The sequence below is a fragment of the Calidris pugnax genome, unplaced genomic scaffold (genome assembly GCF_001431845.1).
Source record: "Calidris pugnax isolate Ruff unplaced genomic scaffold, ASM143184v1 scaffold124, whole genome shotgun sequence".
Classification (NCBI taxonomy): Eukaryota; Metazoa; Chordata; class Aves; order Charadriiformes; family Scolopacidae; genus Calidris; species Calidris pugnax.
Window position 1 is genome coordinate 1,720,948 of NW_015090914.1, and position 20,822 is coordinate 1,741,769.

A 20,822-nucleotide genomic window follows, 5' to 3' on the forward strand; every position below is an offset into this window, starting at 1 on the left:
AGACTCCAAAGGAAAAATGACATCAAATGATAAAATCCCGTTGTATGTTATTTCCAGAAGAATCCATGGAAATCTTGAATATGATTTTATCATTCACACTGTAATGTTCCATTGTTAAAAGGAGCAACATACTGAAGAGTATTCAGTTGCTGAATACTTGATGGTAAGCAAAAGCTGATGTTCCTGGGACTATTACAAACCACTCAGGAATTTGTAGCACCTCAGATCTGTTGTCTGATAATAGGAGTTAGATATGGAAAACTCTTGTTATGTCAGCTTGACCATCTCCCTGACAACACCAGTCTGTTGGCTTCATTGTGGGTCTAAGATGCAAATGTCATGTCATGTGGCTTCCGGCACTTCCATTGGGGGAACACATGGATGAAAGCACCCCTGAATATTCCTTCCCTTGACTTCATCTTCTTGATCCTCTTCTGTATCTCTTCATTGCACTGAACGATTCCCAAGGTTGCTTTGCCTTCAGCTATTTTATTTCTCTCCCTCTTTTTTCTTTTCCGCAAAGTCACACAATTATTTGCACTGTTTCTTTTGGAATTTCTTCTATTTTGCTGGATCTTTCTGGTACTGAGGAGCCATGGCTTATGTGTACCCTACGCTTAAAAAAGAACTGTTATCTGCAAAGTCACACAATTATTTGCGCTGTTTCTTTTGGAATTTCTTCTATTTTGTTGGATCTTTCTGGTACTGAGGAGCCATGGGCTTATGTGTACCCTACGCTTAAAAAAGAAGATGTTGGAAATCTCTACTGAACAAACCGATGTTTATGTATGAAGGTACTACATTGGTTTCTGGCCATACAACTTAAACTTGCACAAGATGCAGAGCACAGGCTCTACGTGCAAGTTTGTATCAGACTCTATTCATAAAAAGGTGCTTTTTTTCCCCTATAAACCTAATATACTTTTTATTCTATGTTTTGCTGCAGCTGGTGTTGGATAAAGCCACGTACTTTGCATGTTCATATTGTAGCTAAATTTGTTGAAAGCTTCATTCTGACGATTATATCATGCCTTAGGAAGGATAACTCTCTATTTTGACTTAAGATATGCACTAACGAGAGCAGAGTTCTGTGAATAACTATGGGGTTTTTTTAAGTTTCTGACTTCGAAGCAAAGAAATTAGGAAATTTGTTATTTTGCGACCACCTCCAATGATTGATTCAGGTTTCTCTTTTTCTCCTCAAATGAAGTATTTTGCTTAGACTTCATACCCGCTAACTTATTAAAAAAAAAAAAAACAACAAAAAAAACCAAACCAAAAACAAAACCACAAACTCAACATTATATTCAAGGACATTTATTTGCAATATTTCAATGTGAAATGAGAATGCAAATGAAATGAAAATGAAATTCAATGAAAATTTTGAAAATATCAAAACCACTGTAATTATTTTCTCTTTTTTTTACCCAAGTTGATCTGACAAATTCAGCAGAAATTTGACCGGTGGTTTGTTTGACCTGCATTTGCAGTTTTTTGAAGGTAAAATCATCTCAGCTGAAAAGTTTGCTCAATATTAGCTAAAGTTAGGTGAGGAATGGTTGAAGTTACACTAACAAGGAGGTCGTAGTCTTCAGGTGTCAATTAAGAGCTGCAGCCTATATATATATAGGCTCCTATATATAGGAGTAGAAATGGACTGTAATGTATATGCATCATATCTGTGAAGGATCTTAGCTCTTCCTGCAGGCAGGCACTGGGTGGCTGTCTCCAGGAGCAGGATTCACTGCCATTCATATGAAAATGCTGGAAAATCTTGCCCTGAAGCTAACCTACCCCTGGAGTTTTGCCTATCTGTCATGGTGATGGCTTGTCTGGGGAGATAAAGGATTTGTTAATAGTCAGCTGACTGCTCTCTCTGTCTGGGAAGTCAAAAAAATAGCACAATGAATCAAGCAGGCGAAAGATTGATTACTGTGGCATTACTTCTCCCCAGGAAAAAGGCTTACGTCTATGCAAAAAAAGACCCTGTTTTTAATATATGATCATCTGTCTAATCTCAGTGTACACGGCCCAAATTTATATATATTTTTTTTTTTTCCTGACAGCAAACTATTTAAAGAGCCAACATTTCTGAAAGGCTTAATAGGATTTTGGGTTGCGGTGAATGGGAAGATATAAGCATGACGAAGAATAAATTAAAGCATTGACATTTGTGTGTGGCCATAATTAGTTAAGTTTTAGATTTGTTTTGTGCGTATTTGCCTTAGAAGCCACGGAATTAATTTACTGCCCTAGCAAAGGCTGATAGCTAATTAGAAAGAAGGAAGGTTTGGCCACTGAAAAAGCAAACTCATTTTTAGGGATTTACTTCCTGGCAAGAAGTGTCTGTTCAAGCTGAAATGTGTCACTTGTGTCTACTTTTTGTGATCATCTCTAAATAAGAACAATCATTTCTCAAAAAAATTTGCATGCTTTGCTAGAAAAAATGTCTAGGATTTGATAGGTGATTTTGATAAGACGGGTATTGGAGAAAATAGGCATTTTTCATCCAAAATTTAGGCTTCATTAAGATTAAATTGCCCACGATAATGATCAGTGACTTCATTGCTGCTGCTTTTTAGGCAGCTTGTCTTCCTTCAAGCACATTGCTTGATCTGTAATAATTTTTGGATTTTGGTTGGTGGTTTCTTTGGGGTTTTTGGTGGTTTTGGTTTTTTAATTATTGTCCTGTGCTGCTTACAGAGCACTGCATTCCTTCAAACTAACCAGGGTCCCATTCTTCTTGTTCTTCTCTCCTCAACACCTAGGCAGGATTCGGTGTTGTGTTGTGTCAGTGTTGTGTTGTTTCTTACAGAATGTGTTTATTCCAGCAGTGTGTATGGAGGGTTGTGTGTGTGTGTGTATATATATATGTATATATATGTGTATATATATATTTACATGTATATATATGACTGGTGTCATTGGAATAAGTGCACCTTGGGAATTTTTAGTCACATCACTGGATGGTTTTCCTAATGTCCAAATTTGGTAACTTCCCATTAGAAACATTTGATACGTCTTGGGCATTTTTTCAAATACGAAGCAGGAGAAAGACCTAAAGAAATCATAGAAACTTTGCAACATTATAAATGTAGGGGTCTGAACCCTACCGTTTACAGCTTGATAAACCCAGGGGCTGTGACCTGGTGCACACCTCCTTACCTGACACAGCAGATGGGCAATAATTCAGTCAACTGTTCATCCCTTGGACCCACGGGTGGCAGCTCTCATGCTTTTTGCTGTTGGGGTTCTTAACAGAAAAATTTGTAGTAGGGATGTGCTTTGGGGGGTGTGTGTGTATACGCCGTGTAACGTCACGAAGGGTGAAGACAACAGTAGTATGCAAAACAAACACAGCGTAAGTTGTTGATTATCAGGGTGAAATTAATGCTAGGGATATTTAATTGCTGTACTTTGGAAAACAAAGAACTTGCCTTGGAAGGGACACTGAGTTTTCCTAACGTGTCCCTTTTCACAGTTGGCCTGAGTCGCCACAGGCTCGGGTCTGGGGAACCTCCATGGAGGGCTACTGCTGAGGGGCGTGAATGCACAAGAACTTAGCCAGGTGTTAAAAGTTAATTAAAAAAAAAAAGTGGACACTTGGTAAATGTTTCCTTTGTCGTTGTTATCTTGTTATTTATACCTAGTTGTCTCCATTGTGTTACACTGCTTCTACCTGTCACTATTAAGTCAGAATGACAGAAGGAAGATGTTTTTTAACAAGGCTTTTTAAGTTTAATGGGAATAGACCCTGCTGTCCCCAAGGTAAGAGCTGCTCCTTCTAACCCTGCTATTTTGTGGCAGTTTAGAAACTTAACTATGGATAGTTTAACGTAGGTTGGGCTTGTCATGATGGCTGCAGTTAGTAGGGGGCATATTTAAGAGTGAGTGATGGAAATTGTTGTTTCACATTACCCATCCTGTGATGTAGATGGTCCCTTAGGGCAAAGAAAAGTTCGCTGAATGAAGTCCTTTCTCTCAGTCACACTACTTCTGAAATGAAAAGCAAATGTATTTGATTTACACAATTCTTTAATGAATGAGTCAGTCCCTGCTTCCCACTCCTTCAGCTACCATCAGATACAAAACTCTGAGCGTTTTTAAATTCTGTGTGCAGTGATCAGTGACTCACGGGTGACTTGGGAGGCGATGGTAAGGCTCCTTCTCAGTTTATTGTTCCATAAAAAGTGATACAGAATACTGATCAAGTCCAGTTTCTCCCCTTAAAGCAGCGTAGGCAAGTTTGTAGCTTGTCCATCGTGGTGATCACTGCATTAGAGTTGATGATTTTTCACTAATCCCCTTTGCACTCCAACTAAACCACGTCAGTTTGCTTGGGATAAGCAAGATACTGCTACATCCTTAAACTTTCAGAAAAACACTTTGAATTGTGTACGTGGAATAAAGATTGCATACTAAGAAAAAAGAAACTATATATTTCCTCAAGCAGTTTATAATGATAAAAAAAACCTATTAGCAGTGAATAGATATGACTTCATTAAAAAGAGAATTATGATTTTCAGAAATGTGACTATGGAATAAAGATTATATACTAAGAAAAAAGAAACTGTATATTTCTTCAAGCAGTTTATAATGATAAAAACTTAGCAGTGAATAGATATGACTTCATTAGAAAGAGAATTATGATTTTCAGAAATGTGACTTGAAGGTGCTGGGATGAATCTGTTGTCTTTTGTTAAGAAAAAAGCAAAAAGCTATTAACTCTGGTCATTCGGAACATTTAGTCTTGGATCCTGAAACTACAACTGAAAAACAGTTACTTTAAGACTGTAGTTTGTTCTAAAGCTGTTTTATGTCAGGTCTAGAAATAGCAATATTAACCATCAGGCCATGATATGGGGTGGTTTTTTCCTGTTTTAGGTGGGAATAGCTGAAGAAAGGGGTGCCTCCCTTTTCTAACTTCATCTGAACTCAAAATAACTTTTGTTGTCTTGTTACAACAGCCCTTTTTCTGAGTCACTGTATGAAAAAGAAACTGGGGAGCATTGGATATTGTAGATCAAACACTTCAAAGCCAACTTTGACTTAGTTTTATGCATGCTTCAGAGTAGACTAATGTACAATAGTATCCAGGAAACTCAGCCAGTAATTCATAAGAGTCCAAAATGTTCTCCTTAGGATGAATCATAGCAGCATAAATGATAGGATCCTTGAGGTCACCCAGTTCAAAGCCTGTGTATCTTCCTCTTGGCTAATCCCCACTAGGGTTTCATCTGCCCTATCTTTGCAAACCTCTCCTACCCTTGACTCACCCACCTCCCTGGGTAGTTTCTTCCATTGCCTGATTGTTTAACCCCAACGTCTTTAAACCTTACACCATCGTGCTTAGTGTGAACAATTTATGACCACAGAAAATGAGCCTTTCTCCTCCCTTCTGCCGCCATGCTCACGTATCATCCCTCCCTTGAAATGTTTTGTCAGGTTTGTTTTTTTCTTTAGCTCTGTGAATCATAATTCCAGGAAAGCTGGGGTTTTTACCTGTCTTTGCTTCTCTCACTGTCACTGATTTTCTTTGAACTTTCAGTTTTCAAGACTCGGAAATACATTTTTGATCTACAAATGAACTTTCTGTGACTCAATGATGTGGATGCTTTTCAAGAGGCAAATTAACACCAGTGTGTCTGTGTTTATAGAAGCTGCTTTCATGAGGGTGCTAATGTGCTTTGACTGACAAATACACAAACCAAGTGGAAGGTTTTCAGAGACTGAAGGCGGAATTTGGTTTTGACCTCAGATATATGCAATCTTATGTTACTGATTAGGATAGTAGTTTAATCATATCTTTTAATTCTGCTTCCAAGAACTCCTGGGGTTGCCTACTGCACAGAAGTTAAAATTTATCGCTATTCTTTCCAAAACCAGCTTCTCAGTTCATAGCTGCGTTGATAAAGATAAAAACCTTTTAATAAACATTTGTCTAAGTATGTGGTCACACCAGTATTATTCTGATAGGATTTTTGAATGATCAATAAAATGAAACACTGAGAGCTTCATAATGAGGGATCTGAAGACAAAAGATAGCTTTTTTCCTGATGAAGTGAGGTAAAGGAGCCTTGATCTACAGAATTTTCAGTTTTATAACCTGTATTTCTTAGGATCTGCCTGAGCTTGTCAGAATAAAATGATGAGAAGCCTCTCTGATGTTAATCATTTCACCTACTGTGATACAACGTGTGCCTGTTAGATCAATATGAAGTTCATGTTGTTCTCCTAGATGACTAATAAATATCGCCGTGTTGAATAAAATACAGGGTAGAGGTGGGAAATGTGGTTGTTCCAAGCCAGGTTTTCAGACTGCCTCCCGTTTTGGAGTTACACAATGAAAATAGCTTCAATCTGTGCATCTTTAATCATGTGGTCGTTCTTGGATCCATGCAGGAGTATCCCAGGTTCCCTGTAGCAGCGTGTAGCGCTGTTGGGCAAAGTTGTGTGAACTTGGGGTGAATCCTACTATGTTGCTTCAGTTCTGCCAGCCCATAATTGCAGTTAACACATTAGCCTTATTGGGATCCACTGTGTTTCAGGAGCTGGAAAGTAATCCTGCACGTTGCCCATTTTGGCATGGCAGTTTGTAGGGATAAGACACAGGGGTTATTTGTAAGAAGCCAATGTCATGGAAATAACAGGTTTTGAAAGCAGTATCTTGGGCACTATTTTATGGCTCAATAATTATTTTTTGTGCGTTACAATTTTATAATTACATTTTAATTTTTAACATATTGTGTTTTCAGCTTAATAAAAGAAAAGATGCATTAGGATATTATAGCCTTTTCATGAAAATGTCTTTCCCCCACCCTGATATTTTTGTAAAGTTCTCTTCCTTAATTTCTGTGCTGTCATGCTTCTTAGATGCCTTCTGGCCAGTCCTCAAACGGATGGAGGTTGAGGGCACTGTGCAGTGTCATGTGTTTTAAGGGTGCACCTTGGTGGGCAGTGCTAATGCACAGCTTGGTGCCTCTTGGTCGCTGGTAAATCTGTGGCTCTTCTCTCCAGGTACGAAGAGCTGACCATAAACATACCCCTTTTTTGTTTCCAACCCAAACTACCTACGTGTCCAGCTTCTGGAAGAGTGTGCAGAAACCAGCTTCATAATGCTTGCAAACTCTTTTCCTTGGTTATGGTGGGAAAGTCAGATACCCTCCAGTATCTTTTGCCATAAGTGGCTCCAGGTGTGATATCAACAAAGCTATATGGAATCAGGAACTGCATTAACTGTGAGCTCTGTGGTGGCTCCTGTGGTCCTACGGTCCTATTTGGGGTATTTCACTGCAAATGTGTGTCTGTAACAGCTTTTTGCAGGGCTTTCCTCAGCAAGTACATGTGCTTAAGATTGTTATTTCCATGATGTATTTCAAGTGGTATCTCCTTTTATCTTCTCTCAGCCTTGGTAATCTCTTACTCCTAGAGGAATATTTCTTTTTCCTCTCCGCTATTTGTAGCTCATCTCGGTTTCTTATAATCCACACATTTAATTATCATGCTACCTACCTCCTCCTTCCCTTGGATCATTAATGAAGCAAGATGGGACTTGCTGCTGGTCCCTTTGGCATCCCAGCATGTGCTGTGTGCTAAGAGTTTGGAACAAAAGAGCTAGCATTCGAGGGCTGACCTTTGTAAACCCAAGCCAGCTCTTAACGTGGTATTTTTAATTGTCTCTTAAAAAAAAAAAAAAAAGAAAAAAAGTAGAAACTTCAGTAAGGGCAACTTCTTAGCCCCTTGGGGGCCTTGGGCTTCCAGCTGGTGCTGAAATTTTACTGCTTTAGTCTTTTGTATCTTGGCAGTGTTATCCCTGATCTCCTGCTCTTTTAGCTTCCCTGATGCTTTCCTTCAGTCTCAAGGCTTGAGATGAAATTTGTTCGGTTTAGTACTGTCATCCATGGTAAATACTGAAATCTCCCAGCACCAAAAATTTTTACACTCCCAGTGTAAAATAAAAAACTAGAAGAGAAATCTAGATGTTTTCGTTTCTGTGGGATTTCACAGACCTAAAGGAAAGCATGTTCTTCTAAAGGCATGTAGGTGTTCAGTGCTGAACTGTGTGTGAGTATGGTTGTGAAGGTAGACGTGCCGACAGGCGACTGCTGCCTTGGGTCTAGAAGACCTGGATGCTCCAATTTTATTCTGCTGCCCTGCTGGATCCTTTCACTTGGCTGGATGTGTGGGGATTTCAGCTGCCCCCAGATTCGGCTCCTAAGGGAAGAAGAAAAAGAAAAGAAAGAAGCAACAAAAAAACAAAACCCCTCGAAAGCTGTGTGCTATTTTTATTATTATTCATTTGGAGATGGTGCCAATTTATTTTGGATTGCTTTGTGTTCATTAGAAAAGGATTTAATTTTCAGCCTAAAGTAAGAATGGACATGTAAGAAACTGCTGGGATAAATAATCATTTCAGTTTAAAGCCATGCAAGTATGCCTGTATACAAATTTGTGTGATTATCCACTCCTCTTTTTCTCCCTAGGTATTTCAAGCAACTTTTTATGAGTTTCTACACACTTTTCCAGTTCTGTCAGGTTCATTGTTGGAAAGATTAATATCCGATCCAAATGGCTTCATCTCTTGGACTGATATTTGAAAGTTGGAGACTCATATTCTTGGTTTAAGGCAGAAGTTATCTTCAATACAGGGGTTTTGCTGTTGTCCCCTTCCCCAAAGTGTTAGTTTATATATATATAAAAAAAAAGTAAAATTAAAAAATGAGTTGTTAATGAGTTTATAAAGCCTAATTTTCTATTGTGTTGGAATTTGTATTGCCAGTTTTACCTAGAAAAAGGGGCAGGCAAAATGCAAGTAGATTGGAGTAACTGCATCTCAGATCATACGCTCAGTAGTTCTCTGTTATTTTTGAGGTAAAAATAGTCCATGGTTTTATGACTTAGACTGTATCATCTATCATATGCAAAAAAAAGAGGTGTTTTGAAATTGCCTTTATTGCCTTATTTTTTTTTATATTTTCTAAACTTGTGAGTGATTGAATTTGCAAGTTGCACATTTTTATCCTGTTTTCTGTGTAATAAATTGTTTCCTCCAGCTATAACCAAGGCTTTTACAAACTGATGGAATCAACAATATAGTGCAGGTAGTTGCCAAGTACACTGAATTTTTAAGCATCTGCTTTCTGCTTTATAGGTTTGTCTGAGGATGCAGCAGAGCAAGCAGAAAAGCCATGAAATCTGAAGACGACCCTCAGGAGGAATTTCTATCTGATGTCAAATGTCCTTATAATGCAGCAGTACCAATCCATTTCGCTCTGTACCGATTGCAGCTGCCAGAAGGAGAGGACTGTGCTAATTTTGTACAAAAAAAGTTCTGTTCTAATGATCTTGGTTGGGTCTCCCTGCCGACTTACAAGCATCCTTTCTGTGAGCAAAGTTTAAGCACTTACTCAGCTGTGGTAGGGGTGTTGTGTTATGTTTTGTGATATATCAGCCCTTCCTAAGGATTCAGTCGATTGATCAAAGACTGTTTACACATAGTTAAAATCAGCCTTTGTTTCAGGATATGTTTTATCTTTTTAAAAAAGATATTCTGAACTGTACCTCCCTTTGAGATTATGTTAACATTTGTTATATCACAGTTTTGACAAAAGATAACTATCTCGTTTCCTCCTCTACTAACATTCATGATTCCAGACAGCTTGAATTCACCACCAGAAGAAAAACTGGTAATCCATCAACTTTTTTTTTCCCCCCTCTCATGTTGCTTATACAGACTCCTGCTCTCTAGAGATATAGAGTAAAATATGGCTACTGGACATGAAGGGCAAACCCTTTTGCCATTAGCTATGTCACTATGAATGAGAATAAAGTTTACACTGTAAGTACTTTGAGCACAGCAACACATGGATCTTTTTATGGTTACCTGTGATTTCTGTTTTTCGTGTCAATCAGTCTCTTCTAGTTATGGGTAAGGTTTTCAAAAGTGACTAGCAATTTTTGAGTGCCTTAATTTTTATTAAGCCGGTTGGATGGTGCTTTGAGGGTTGAGTTTGTAGAAAGTGCTGAGTATTTGCCTTCTGAAAGTCAGGTCCACGCGAGGTGCCTGAAATGTAACACCCAACAGCTGAGGAGACCATTTGGAGGACCTTGGCGTAGGGTTTGGAAGCGTCAGGCTCACGTCTGGATTCCCGAGGGTGAGTTGAGATATCAATAAGATGCTCAGAACTGAAAATAACTGAGGTCTGGGTCAAGTGTAAAAACAGTCATTTTTGAATGAACAAAGCCTCTCCTGGCTGTTACTGGGTCATACCAAAATAGAAGTTGCAGTCTTCTGGGTAGCAGATACAAAAAGTCCTGCGAGTCTCAGCTTAGTTTCTGGTGGATGCAATTGCATGAGGCATATCTGCATCCCACACTTCTGTTGGTTTCCTCAACAGGGGTTTTCCAACTCCTGTTCTAGCTGTAGAAGAGGACCCTCCTACTTGCTTTTGTGCTGTTTCAGCAGCGGTTGTGACAGTTGCTGTGGTCTGTCCTAGCTTGATCTGTAGTTAAAAAGGAGACATTATTTTTCCGTATGTCTTAAGCCATCCACCTTCATCATCTCCATATCTACTTTCCACCTCCTTGCGTCCACCCCCAAAACAAAACCAGCTGCACCACGTGTGTGTCTGCTGCTTCACCCTCTGGTCCTACTCTGGCTGAGTAGATGTGATTTCATGGAGCTCCATGTTTCATCAAGCCTTTTTCAACGTTGGCTATTAAATAGAGCTAAGTGGCCAGGGAATTGGGTAAGGCTTCTGATACCTCTAGGAAAGAAGTGGGCAGTGACTCGCAATAAAAATTATTCTGTCCCCCAGGAGACCTCAGATATCTACAATTTGTGGGGCCAGAGATCTTGCTGCTTTTCCCAGGAAGGAAAAATCCCACCCCCTGCTTGTTGAGGAGTGATTCTGCTGGCTGAGGTTTCTCCACTCCAATCCCTCCCCTGCGGTTTTTGTCAGGAGGGTGGTATCCAACCCTTTGTCCAGGTGCCCTGCGGCGCTGCGAAAATTACACAATAAAATCATCTCCTGTAGTCTCTGTACACACCTCAATGACCAAAGAAAATCTGTGGAGAACTAATCAATTACTGTAGCTATTAGGCTTAAACTTTAACTATAGATCTCAAACCTTCTTTTGTCCTCCTGTCAGCGCCTACTAGGTGATCTAGAAAAATCTGCACCGTAGTGGTGTAGAATCCTGGACCAAAGAATCCTAAGCTATAGGATTAGTAGAATATGGCTGGAAAGACACCACTATGGGAGTTCCGTCAAATATATTACTCTCTCATAATTGCTATTATTGAATGTGATCCCAGTTCTCAGAGCTGCCTGACTTCATTGGGAGTTCAGGGTAAACAACGAATAGGCGCTCAGGTCAATTATATCATCCACTCTTATTTAAGTTATTTTCTGTCATTTTTAAGATGTGGGGCTCAGAAGCACTCTTCTTTGCCTTTTCTGCTTCATGCTTTGTAAACTGAGGTCTCATGAGAATAGTTTCACAGAAAGGGGAAAACATACTGGTAATAAAGAGGAAAAAAGAGGTAGAACTGTCTCTAGTAGTAATGTATGACCTCTTTGTATATGGCACTGAATTGTGGTGTTTGATAGAACAATCCAGATTTAAATGAGAAATACGGTCGCATTGAGTAAGATTTACTTAGTTTCCCCTAATGCCAAATAGTCCATCCAATTCAGAGGAAGGAAGTAATTGAAATGTAGTCAATTGCGCAGCAGGCTAAGAGGAAATATTGTAGAGTAATTCTTAGCAGTTCTCAAATGTAGTTTGAATTTTTAAGAAAGTTCTTTTTGGCTGGAAAAAAACTCAGGCCAATTACAGGAAGTTTTGAAGTTAAAGAGTTGGCCAACTGAAAAACGTAAGGCAATATTGCGGTTGAAGGGGACCAAATGTTTGGTTCTCATTGCAAATGTTTCTGAGGCCAAGACAGACTTTGCTGGCCAATCAAACTATTCTGGACAGGATTTGAGAGTAATGCCTGCTCAGCTTTTCTGATCGACTTAAATATGCAGCCTGTCTGCATGTTTAGCTATTAGAGGAGAATTCTATATGGTTAGGTGGCTCACAGATTAAAATGAATTTTAAATTATCGTTTTATTGAAGTTAATTTTGCACACATATATCTAAAAGGAATTTCGTGACATTTTGAAAACCATGCTCTGAGTCATGGCAACTTTGCTATGTTTGTGCTATAGCACTTTGAAATGTATTTTCTAAAATAAGTCCTAACATAAAACATATTCCTTTTTTTTTTTTTCTGTTAAACAGGTAAATACTTCTAGAGTTTATTGTCTTGGTAGAGTTTATTTTCTGAATGCTATTGTCCAAGGGCTTTTCTTTTATTTTTGTGCTGTTGCAATTTAGACAAACAGATTAAAACAATTACTACTCTGATGACGAAAACCTGGAGGTCTGGGCTCCACTGATCTTTTGGGTTTTGAACACAATGCTGAGTTCAAGCTGTGGTTTCCAGCCCCAGATTGGTTCTTCTGTCCAACTATTATTAAACTATGACACAGAAAAGCAACATTTCTTTGCTTTCAAGGTGTCTGGTTTCACTTTGTCTTGTCTTTTTCTCTTCTTCAGCATTTACTGTCCAGCGAGCATTAGAGATAAGTTTCAATATTCTTGTATTGCTTATAAAGAGAAATTTACTGCCATAAACTGAAATTTTCTGAGCAGAGATTGTATTTCTATGTGAAGTCCTTCCAGCATTAAAAAACCCCTACAAATACGGGATATGCATCATATTGAATAAGGATCTTTCCTTCTTATCAGAATATCCTGTTTATAAATAATCTATTAAAGAAACTGCTGCAAAGGTGCTGTAAAATACATGGCGTGCTCCTGAAACCCAGCTTCTGTTTTGCTCCTTTATTTGAAATTAACCTTGAGTTTCCCATAGCCTCGTTTATTGTCGCCCCTTGGTATCATGCTGCTTTGTTGATTTACTTGTAGCACAAGGTTCCTCCAGTGTTTATGTGGTATCTTCAGATGCTGTTTGCTGGTGACTTAACTCCTTTGCAGCTCAAAGGCAGAAGTCTGCGTAGCTTTCTGCTGGTTCTTGAACCTTGATCCTGTTGAGGGTACGGGATGCCCTTGGGTCCTGTTGACATGAGTGGGGGGCTGAGGACCTCTGTGTCTACAGGGCTGGGTTTATGTCCACCAAGAGCGACCCAAGCGAGAAGTGGTTTTGAATTCTGTGCATTGTTTCTACGAGAATTTATTCTAATATTGCAGTAGACCAACTTGAACACAAGTTTGATATTTATATGAAGGCTGAAAAACATGGCTTGGTTTAGGGTCTGAAGCTCTTCTCTGCTTGCTTCTCTCCTGTCCTGTTACTTCTTATCATGGTCAGTGGTATTAGGAATTATTATTTCTGCCCTCCTTTGCGAAATATAGCTATCTGTTTTCTGAGAAGAAGCTGCTAATTTGGGGGAATATACTTTATGCAGGAGACCAGCGGATCAGAGCAGAGGTACCTAGCACTTTTTGTGAGCATTAAAAGGAGGAAAAGGAGTAAAATATCGTTATGTTTTCATATGTACTCATTGTAGGTTGATGTTTCCTTCCCATGCACTTAGATTTACTGTGTGTGGATGAGGCATCCATGCTTGTAGATGGACCTGCTGTATTGAAGATTTCAGTACCCATCCTCATTCTTAAAATCATGTTCTGATTGCAGAAAAAAATTGCAAAAGAAACCAGGAGCCCTTGAAAAGATCCACACCCTCAGGCTGGGGGTAAAATTGATGTAAATTGACGTTAGCTCTTATGGGAGTAATTTCCATTTGATATAGCACGAGCATATTCTGTTATTCACTTATTTGCTAGCACAACTTTACACTCCCATAGTGAAAAATATTTCTTTTGGAAGTTATTTTTGGCAAAACCAGTTTAGGCAGCAGAGCAAAATGATAACAGTATTTGATAAGATATTTTGATTCATCTTTATAAGCGGAATAAAGACTTGGAGTGCTTCCTAAGTGGGAACGATGACTGCAGATCATAGCTCACTCTCCGCCACGGCTCCAGCGGGGTGCAGGCTGACAGCATACTCAGAAACAACATAAAAGCTATTCCCATTATGTGAGCTCTTGCCTGATCAGAAAACTTGAAGGGAGGTCAGTCATCCTGAGTCATTGCCGTAACCCGATTAGAGGCCCAAATCGACTTTTGTTGAATTTAACTATTCTGCTATTGGTTTTGACAGGAGAGCATCCGTGCTTTTCTACTGGAGGCTGCATGGCCTAATAAGATGGCACATAAACACCATTTAACTCCCAGCTGGATGACGTAATAAGTTGTGAGGGTCACTCCAAAAAGGTGCTGTTCCCAAAATACGATAGGCATGCGGGTTAGCTAGTCAATATTAATTAAATAGCTTCTGTATTCCACCCCAGAAGTGGTTGCTTTTCTGCAGAAAGTGATGCTGCATGGAAACAGGCCAGAGGGTTTTATACACGTTACTTCAGCCACCTACGAGATGAAGTCACTCTCAGGATGATGTATAGCAGCTTTTCAGCAACCAAAGCAGGACTATTAAATAGTTTAGGAAATCAAGCAATGAACAGTGTGCTCCCCTTCTGCTCCCCAGCCAAGAGAGTACGGGAGGGAAGTATTCCCAGGACATGTTCTATTAAGAAGAATACACTTACTTAACTTGGCCTTTGATCAACAGAAAGCTTGGCCCTCTGTCTATTAAAAAAGTTGCCATGGTTTCTCTAAATTGATGATGATGTTGTTATTACTATTTCCTGAATTTCGTGTACTATTCAAAAATTGGCACCTCCAGTCCCCTCGCATTGTGCTGAGACATTTTATCATTGTTAATGAATGTAACATAGGTGCTATTCTTAGACAACCTTAGGAAACAACAAGGGTTTTGATCCAAGGATGACTTGGACCAGTCCTCCTTACTTTGCTAAATCTGATGAGACCGTATCGCAAAGTCTGCAGTGCGTTTGGGAAATAAATGAGGTTTTACTGTATTTATTTTATTTATTTATTCATTGTAAAGGCTAGACCAGTTCCACAGCATCTTGGAAGTGTTAGAGAATATTTGAAGAAGTTGGTCTATAACAGATTATATTCCAATTCATTATGGAGCAAGCATTCAATAATTAATTGTTTCTTCAAGTACCTACAATATATTATAACCACGGTTGGATTCAATTACAAGAGACATAAAGGGAAGTATTGTACTTTTTCTTCCCCTGATGGTATAATGAAGCGGAGGCAGTCAGGATCCATAAATATTGGAGAACAGTCAAGTTGCTACATACATAACAGGAACTGCTTTCTCCAGCTGTCTGGATGTGTGGTGTCTGCCTTCTGCCTTCCTTAGCAATGATCCTAACTGGGAGCTGGTGAGACCGGAGCTTGGGTAACACGGTGTGATTGCTTCTGATCCAGCAGAAACAGTTGCTCTTGGCAGCATGTTTGTGTGCCGTCTTCCAGCAGTAACTAGAGACTTCATGGTGGTACGACACGGATCTTTCATAGGGAGTTGCTCTTGGCAGCCTGTTTGTGTGCCGTCTTCCAGCAGTAACTAGAGACTTCATGGTGGTACGACACGGATCTTTCATCGTGACACCGGGCAGCTGCTTTGCAGACCTCAGGGTGCGCGGCCCAAAAGAGGTCAGGAGCAGTGGCTGGTCAGGGGGGAGATTTTCCCATTGCAATGGGCAACAGTATTTCAGCTGTAAGGATTTGCCCCTTCTGGCAGTGACTAGAAAGCCTGGGAGGAAGAAGAGGAGACCCAAGGAGCTGGATTCCCAGCAGGATTGTGTCCTAAGGCCCCCGTGCCAGCTGCCACAGGGAAACATCTTCTGAGAAGAAGATTCCTGCTTCACCTGGGTAGGAGCGTGCCCCAGGGTGTTTGGTAGTCAGGCAGCAGGGCTGCAGGCAGTAGTAAGGACCAGCTTGACATCAGCTAAAGAAGGCTGAAAAATGAATGTTTGTGAGGCCAAACACATGTTCCTGTCATTGCTGTGTCAGTTGTACCTGTCTACTCTCAGAGAGCTGTGAATCCAGAGATCGAGAGTCACAGACAAGCAAGGTCCAAGCAGACGTGGATGATGCTTCCTCACGGCCGGCAAGCAGGGCTGGAAAAGGTAAAGTGTGGTCTTCTGTGTAAGTGCTACAGGGGAGACTGGGAAAAACAAGGTGGAAGAGAGTTGTGAATGTGTAGGTGGTTCTAGATTGTGGATGGTTCACACTTAGTGCATTAGTTGCTGGGAGGTATGGTTTAGTGATGATGCTCCTTGTTTGTTGTGTGGGTGTCTATTTTTCATAGAATCATAGAATCATAGAATCATTGAGGTTGGAAGAGACCCTTGGGATCATCTGCCCTCCTCTGCACTCGCTCCAGCACCTCCAGATCTCTCTTGGATTGAGGTGCCCAAAACTGGACACAATACTCCAGGTGTGGCCTCCCCAGTGCTGAGTACAGGGGCACAATCACCTCCCTACTTCTGCTGGTCACACTATTTCTAATACAAACCAGGATGCCATTGGCTTTCTTGCCCCCCTGGGCACACGGCCGGCTCATATTCAGCTGTTTGTCAATTAGAACCCCCAGGTCTCTTTCCTCCAGGCAGCTCCAGCCACACTTCCCCCAGCCTGTAGCGCTGCAGGGGGTTGGTGTGGCCATATTTTGTCAGTTAGGTTGACAGTTGGACAAGATGATCTTTAAGGTCCCTTCCAACCTAGAAGATTCTGTGATTCTGTGATTCTGTGATTAAGAATCGATTTTATTTTTCTATTTTTGTCTCTTTTTAACCAAGTCATTCCACTTTGAGCATTCATTGGCTCATCTCATGGGGATTGGAATCCTTCCTTCACTTTTAGTCCTTCTTCTCGTCATCCACATTTTTGTAGATAGCAGTCACTCTTGCAATCATGTCATTTTTCTTTCTGCTTCTTTTTTTCTACCAGATACCACTGACTGTAACCCAGTGATTTTACCCGGCAGCCACTTTGTAGATGTGTTTTAAAATCCTGAAGGAAAGAAAACTTGCGGTAAAAATAAGTGTTTTGATTAAACCTTTGGAATACAATGGTAACTGTTCTCTGGGATAAGTAACATTGCTTTCAGCATCAGGAAAATAATGAATGGAAAACCAACTGTGCTCTAAAGAAGTAGAAGCTTTTTCTGAAAGGGCTACTGCCCAAGTATATCATCCAAGGGAGGGAAGTTGGTAGCTGCATTGTTTTTTGTACAACAACTACCCAGACGGTGAGGTGATACCTTTTATTGGGCTAACCAAAGTTAAAATTAGGACTGAGCAAATAAATCCCAATGAGTAAGAGAGTTCTTACATTTAACCTTTCTTGTTCCTCATTAAGATCAACTTTTTCAAACCTGGCCACTGATTTTTGGCTTCCAGTTGACAGCATGCTAAGGGAAGACCTTAATTGCTAAGCCTACTGAGCGTCCTACCTCCAGCTTCAGAATTCTGATCGCACAAAAAACTAATAGGCATGAAAGTACAGTCTGGTCCTACTTGTTCAGTGTTATTGCACTGGCCAGAAAAATAATTTCTACAAATCTCTTCCACCCTTCTGTCATTCGGAGATACCCAGTAGACAAACCTGAACCCTGATCGCTTCCCTGAGTTAGGCTTCTTAGGTCTCTGGGCTGCCCAGTTCCAGAAGGACAGGGAACTGCTGGAGACGGTACAGCAGACGCTACAAAGATGATCAGGGGCCTGGAGCATCTCTCTTAGGAGGAAAGGCTGAGGGACTTGGGTCTTTTTAATCTGGAGAAGAGAAGGCTGAGGGGGGATCTGATCAATGCCCATAAATATTCCAAGGGTGGGTGTCAGGAGGATGGGGCCAGTCTTTTTTCAGTGGGGCCCAGGGACAGGACAAGAGGAAATGGGCACAAACTTGAATGTAAGAAGTTCCACCTAAACATGAGGAACTTCTTTCCTGTGAGGGTGGCAGAGCCCTGGAAGAAGCTGCCCAGGGAGGTGGTGGAGTCTCCTTCTCTGGAGACATTCAAACCCCACCTGGACACGTTCCTGTGGGACCTGCTCTGGGTGGACCTGCTTTGGCAGGGGGTTGGACTGGGTGATCTCCAGAGGTCCCTTCCAACCCCACAGCATTCTGTGATTCTGTCTCCAACCAGCGGGCATGTCCATCCCTCTGTGGCTGAGCTGGGATGTGAGTTCTGGCATTTACCTGTGTGTTTGTTGCTACAGTAGAGCTGGGAAAGGCTTTGTGATAACTTTTGTGAAAACCAACATGCTGTGTGATTTTTTTTGCATAGGGGTTTGTTACCACATCACTTCCATCTTGGCTTCTGAAAGAAACTCATTCCTCTCTCTCTGGTCATCGCCTTCCTGCTGTAAATTTGTAGGTGCTCCCAGGGTCACCAAATTTAAAGACAAATTATTCCCTCTCTGATCGCTTTTACCCCTGTCGATAGCTACCTCTCCTTCAAAACCAGCTGGGCACTACTGCCAGGGAAGTGGGCGGCGCAGCAGAGGTAAAGCAGAGCAAACCACCCAGAAATAGCAAAAAGCTTTATAACTCCAATTGACCATCCAGCGGGTGGGGCTGAGCAGTTTCCAAATCGGGGAACTTCCTCACCAGAGTGGCCAGAGGATGGGTTTGTTCAGGAAAAAAACCAAACAAAAAACCAGCCAGAGGATGTAAGCAAAAGGAATCAATCATAGAGTCATAGAATGGTTAGAGTTGGAAGGGCCCTTAAAGATCATCCAGTTCCACCCCCCTGCCCTGGGCAGGGACACCTCCCACCACACCAGGTTGCTCCAAGCCCCATCCAGCCTGGCCTTGAACCCCTCCAGGGATGGGGCAGCCACAGCTTCTCTGGGCAACCTGTTCCAGTGTCTCACCACCCTCACAGCAAAGAATTTCCTCCTGGTATCGAATCCAAATCTCCCCTCTTCCAATTTAAAACCATTACCCCTTGTCCTGTCAGCACCCTTCTTCATCATTTCTTGTGCTCGCTTCATCATTACTCAGGGCCAGACTGTTACTCGTGTGGCTTCTGTGGTGAGAAGATGGTGGGTTTGCCTCTCAGCTAGGCCGAACCGTGGCTGGGCTAGTGGGGGCTCTCCTGCTGTGCCTGGGCAGCCCCCCGGCCACACACAAGCTCTTTTCCCCTTCTCCTCCCTCTCTCCCCACACACATGTGGGCTCCTCTCTGCCCCCCAACAAGGCAGAAGTGGGGATGCTGGGTCTCATCTTCTGGAGGGTGAGTCTCCTGCTCCAGCAGGACGCCATCCCTCCAGACCCGCTACAGGTTCCTCCACCTCCACCCCCTCATCTCAGAGGTGTCACCTGGCTCCCTCGTTTTCTAAACTAAGGAAAATACTCATAAACTGATATAGTAGGGTTTTGCCTCTCCCTACAGGCTCTCACATCTCTCTTCATCTTCACTGTGTGCCCGAGGGGATATTTTGGGGTTAACGTACTGCAAGGTCTCTGCGAGGCTTGGCTCAACCACTCTCCTTTCCCTCCCCAAGGTCTGCATTATCAAAACTGGCTGATCATTTGCATCGTGCTCATTTTTTTCGCCCCTCTCCTTTCCCTCCCCAAAGCCTGCATTATCAAAACTGGCTGATCATTTGCATCATGCTCATTTTTTTCAGGTATCCCAATTAAACTCCAGGCCCGTGGCTCAGTCTGGGAAGCCAGAAAGTGAGACTCCAGATTTGGGGAATTTGGTTGTGGGTGAATGGAACTATTGTTGGGCTGCTCCCACGCTCAAACCTTCACAGTCTGGCTGGATCCTGCTGGCTGTGAGAAAACCACTCAGTGTGCGTTACACCTCTTCTAGGAAAAAAAAAAGTATAGCTTTTAGACCCATCTTTTCTTCTAGTTTGCATCTTGTAAATTCAAACTGTCTTGTCTTAATCCTTCCCTGCACTCGGTCCAGCAGCCGAAAGCACGTGCCACATATCCTCTGGGCGCTCCGCAGAAACAGCCTTACAAACCACAGAGATTATTTTAAAATAAATAGCCATTTTTTGAAATCCTGTCATTACCAAGCTGAGGCTTGACTGTCGTCCTCCGACTGCTTCGTAGCAGCAAAATTCCTGCGTTTTTGGGGGGAATTGTGCTGTCTATTCATCCAGTTGGAGTGGGTCCAAAAGCGAAGTGTGGAACTGTTGTGAGCGCTGGCTGGTGCTCACAATGTTACTTTCTCTCATAGATGGCCTGCACGACGCCTTGTGGAATGCTCGGATGTCAATTCATCACCATTTGCAGTGCGGGGAGGATTTTTTTTTTTAATTATTTTTAAATGAAGATGCACAGAAATAATCTTTAAGAAGTCCGGTTGCTTTCATTACTTCTGGCATAGCGGAACTGAAATCAGCTCCCCTGGGGAGGTGGGGGGGGGGGAGCAAAACCCTGAGTTATCTGATTTATTATTTGCTATTTTTCTTTCTTAATATGAACATTTATGGAGGTAAACATGTACTTCAAGACAAGTCCATCTAAGAAAGTGATTGTGAAAGCTGAGACACACCACTCCGGATGATATCCTAGGGAAAGGTTGGGGTCTCCATCCTGCAGCTGCTCCACTCCATGCCTGATCCCAGTGATGCCATCTGAGCAGTGCCAGCGGGAAGCCAAGCACCCCAAGCTCACCTGGAGGAGTCTGTAAGCACCAGGGCGGTCTCACGCCTTTTCCCTGAAAGTTTGCAGTTGGACTTTTGTGTTTGTTCCTCTCGTAGCTTCCGTGAAACCGCTGCCTTCCAAGGTGAGCCTGGGAGACCCCAGACACTGGCAGCTGCTTTAGCTGGGTTTGTGGATTAATCTAGG

At 41.6% G+C, this 20,822-nt stretch overlaps 1 protein-coding gene across 1 annotated transcript in view; it reads left to right on the top strand.

Moving 5' to 3' along the window:
• LOC106892349 (protein PTHB1-like) overlaps positions 1-12,877 on the top strand; it is a 355,117-nt gene extending 342,240 nt beyond the window's left edge. Inside the window, exon 23 of the mRNA XM_014949498.1 lies at positions 9,152-12,877. Coding sequence (XP_014804984.1) covers positions 9,152-9,192 — 41 coding nt within the window. The 3' untranslated portion in view covers positions 9,193-12,877. The remainder of the gene's footprint in view (positions 1-9,151) is intronic.
• Positions 12,878-20,822: the final 7,945 nt, after the last annotated feature.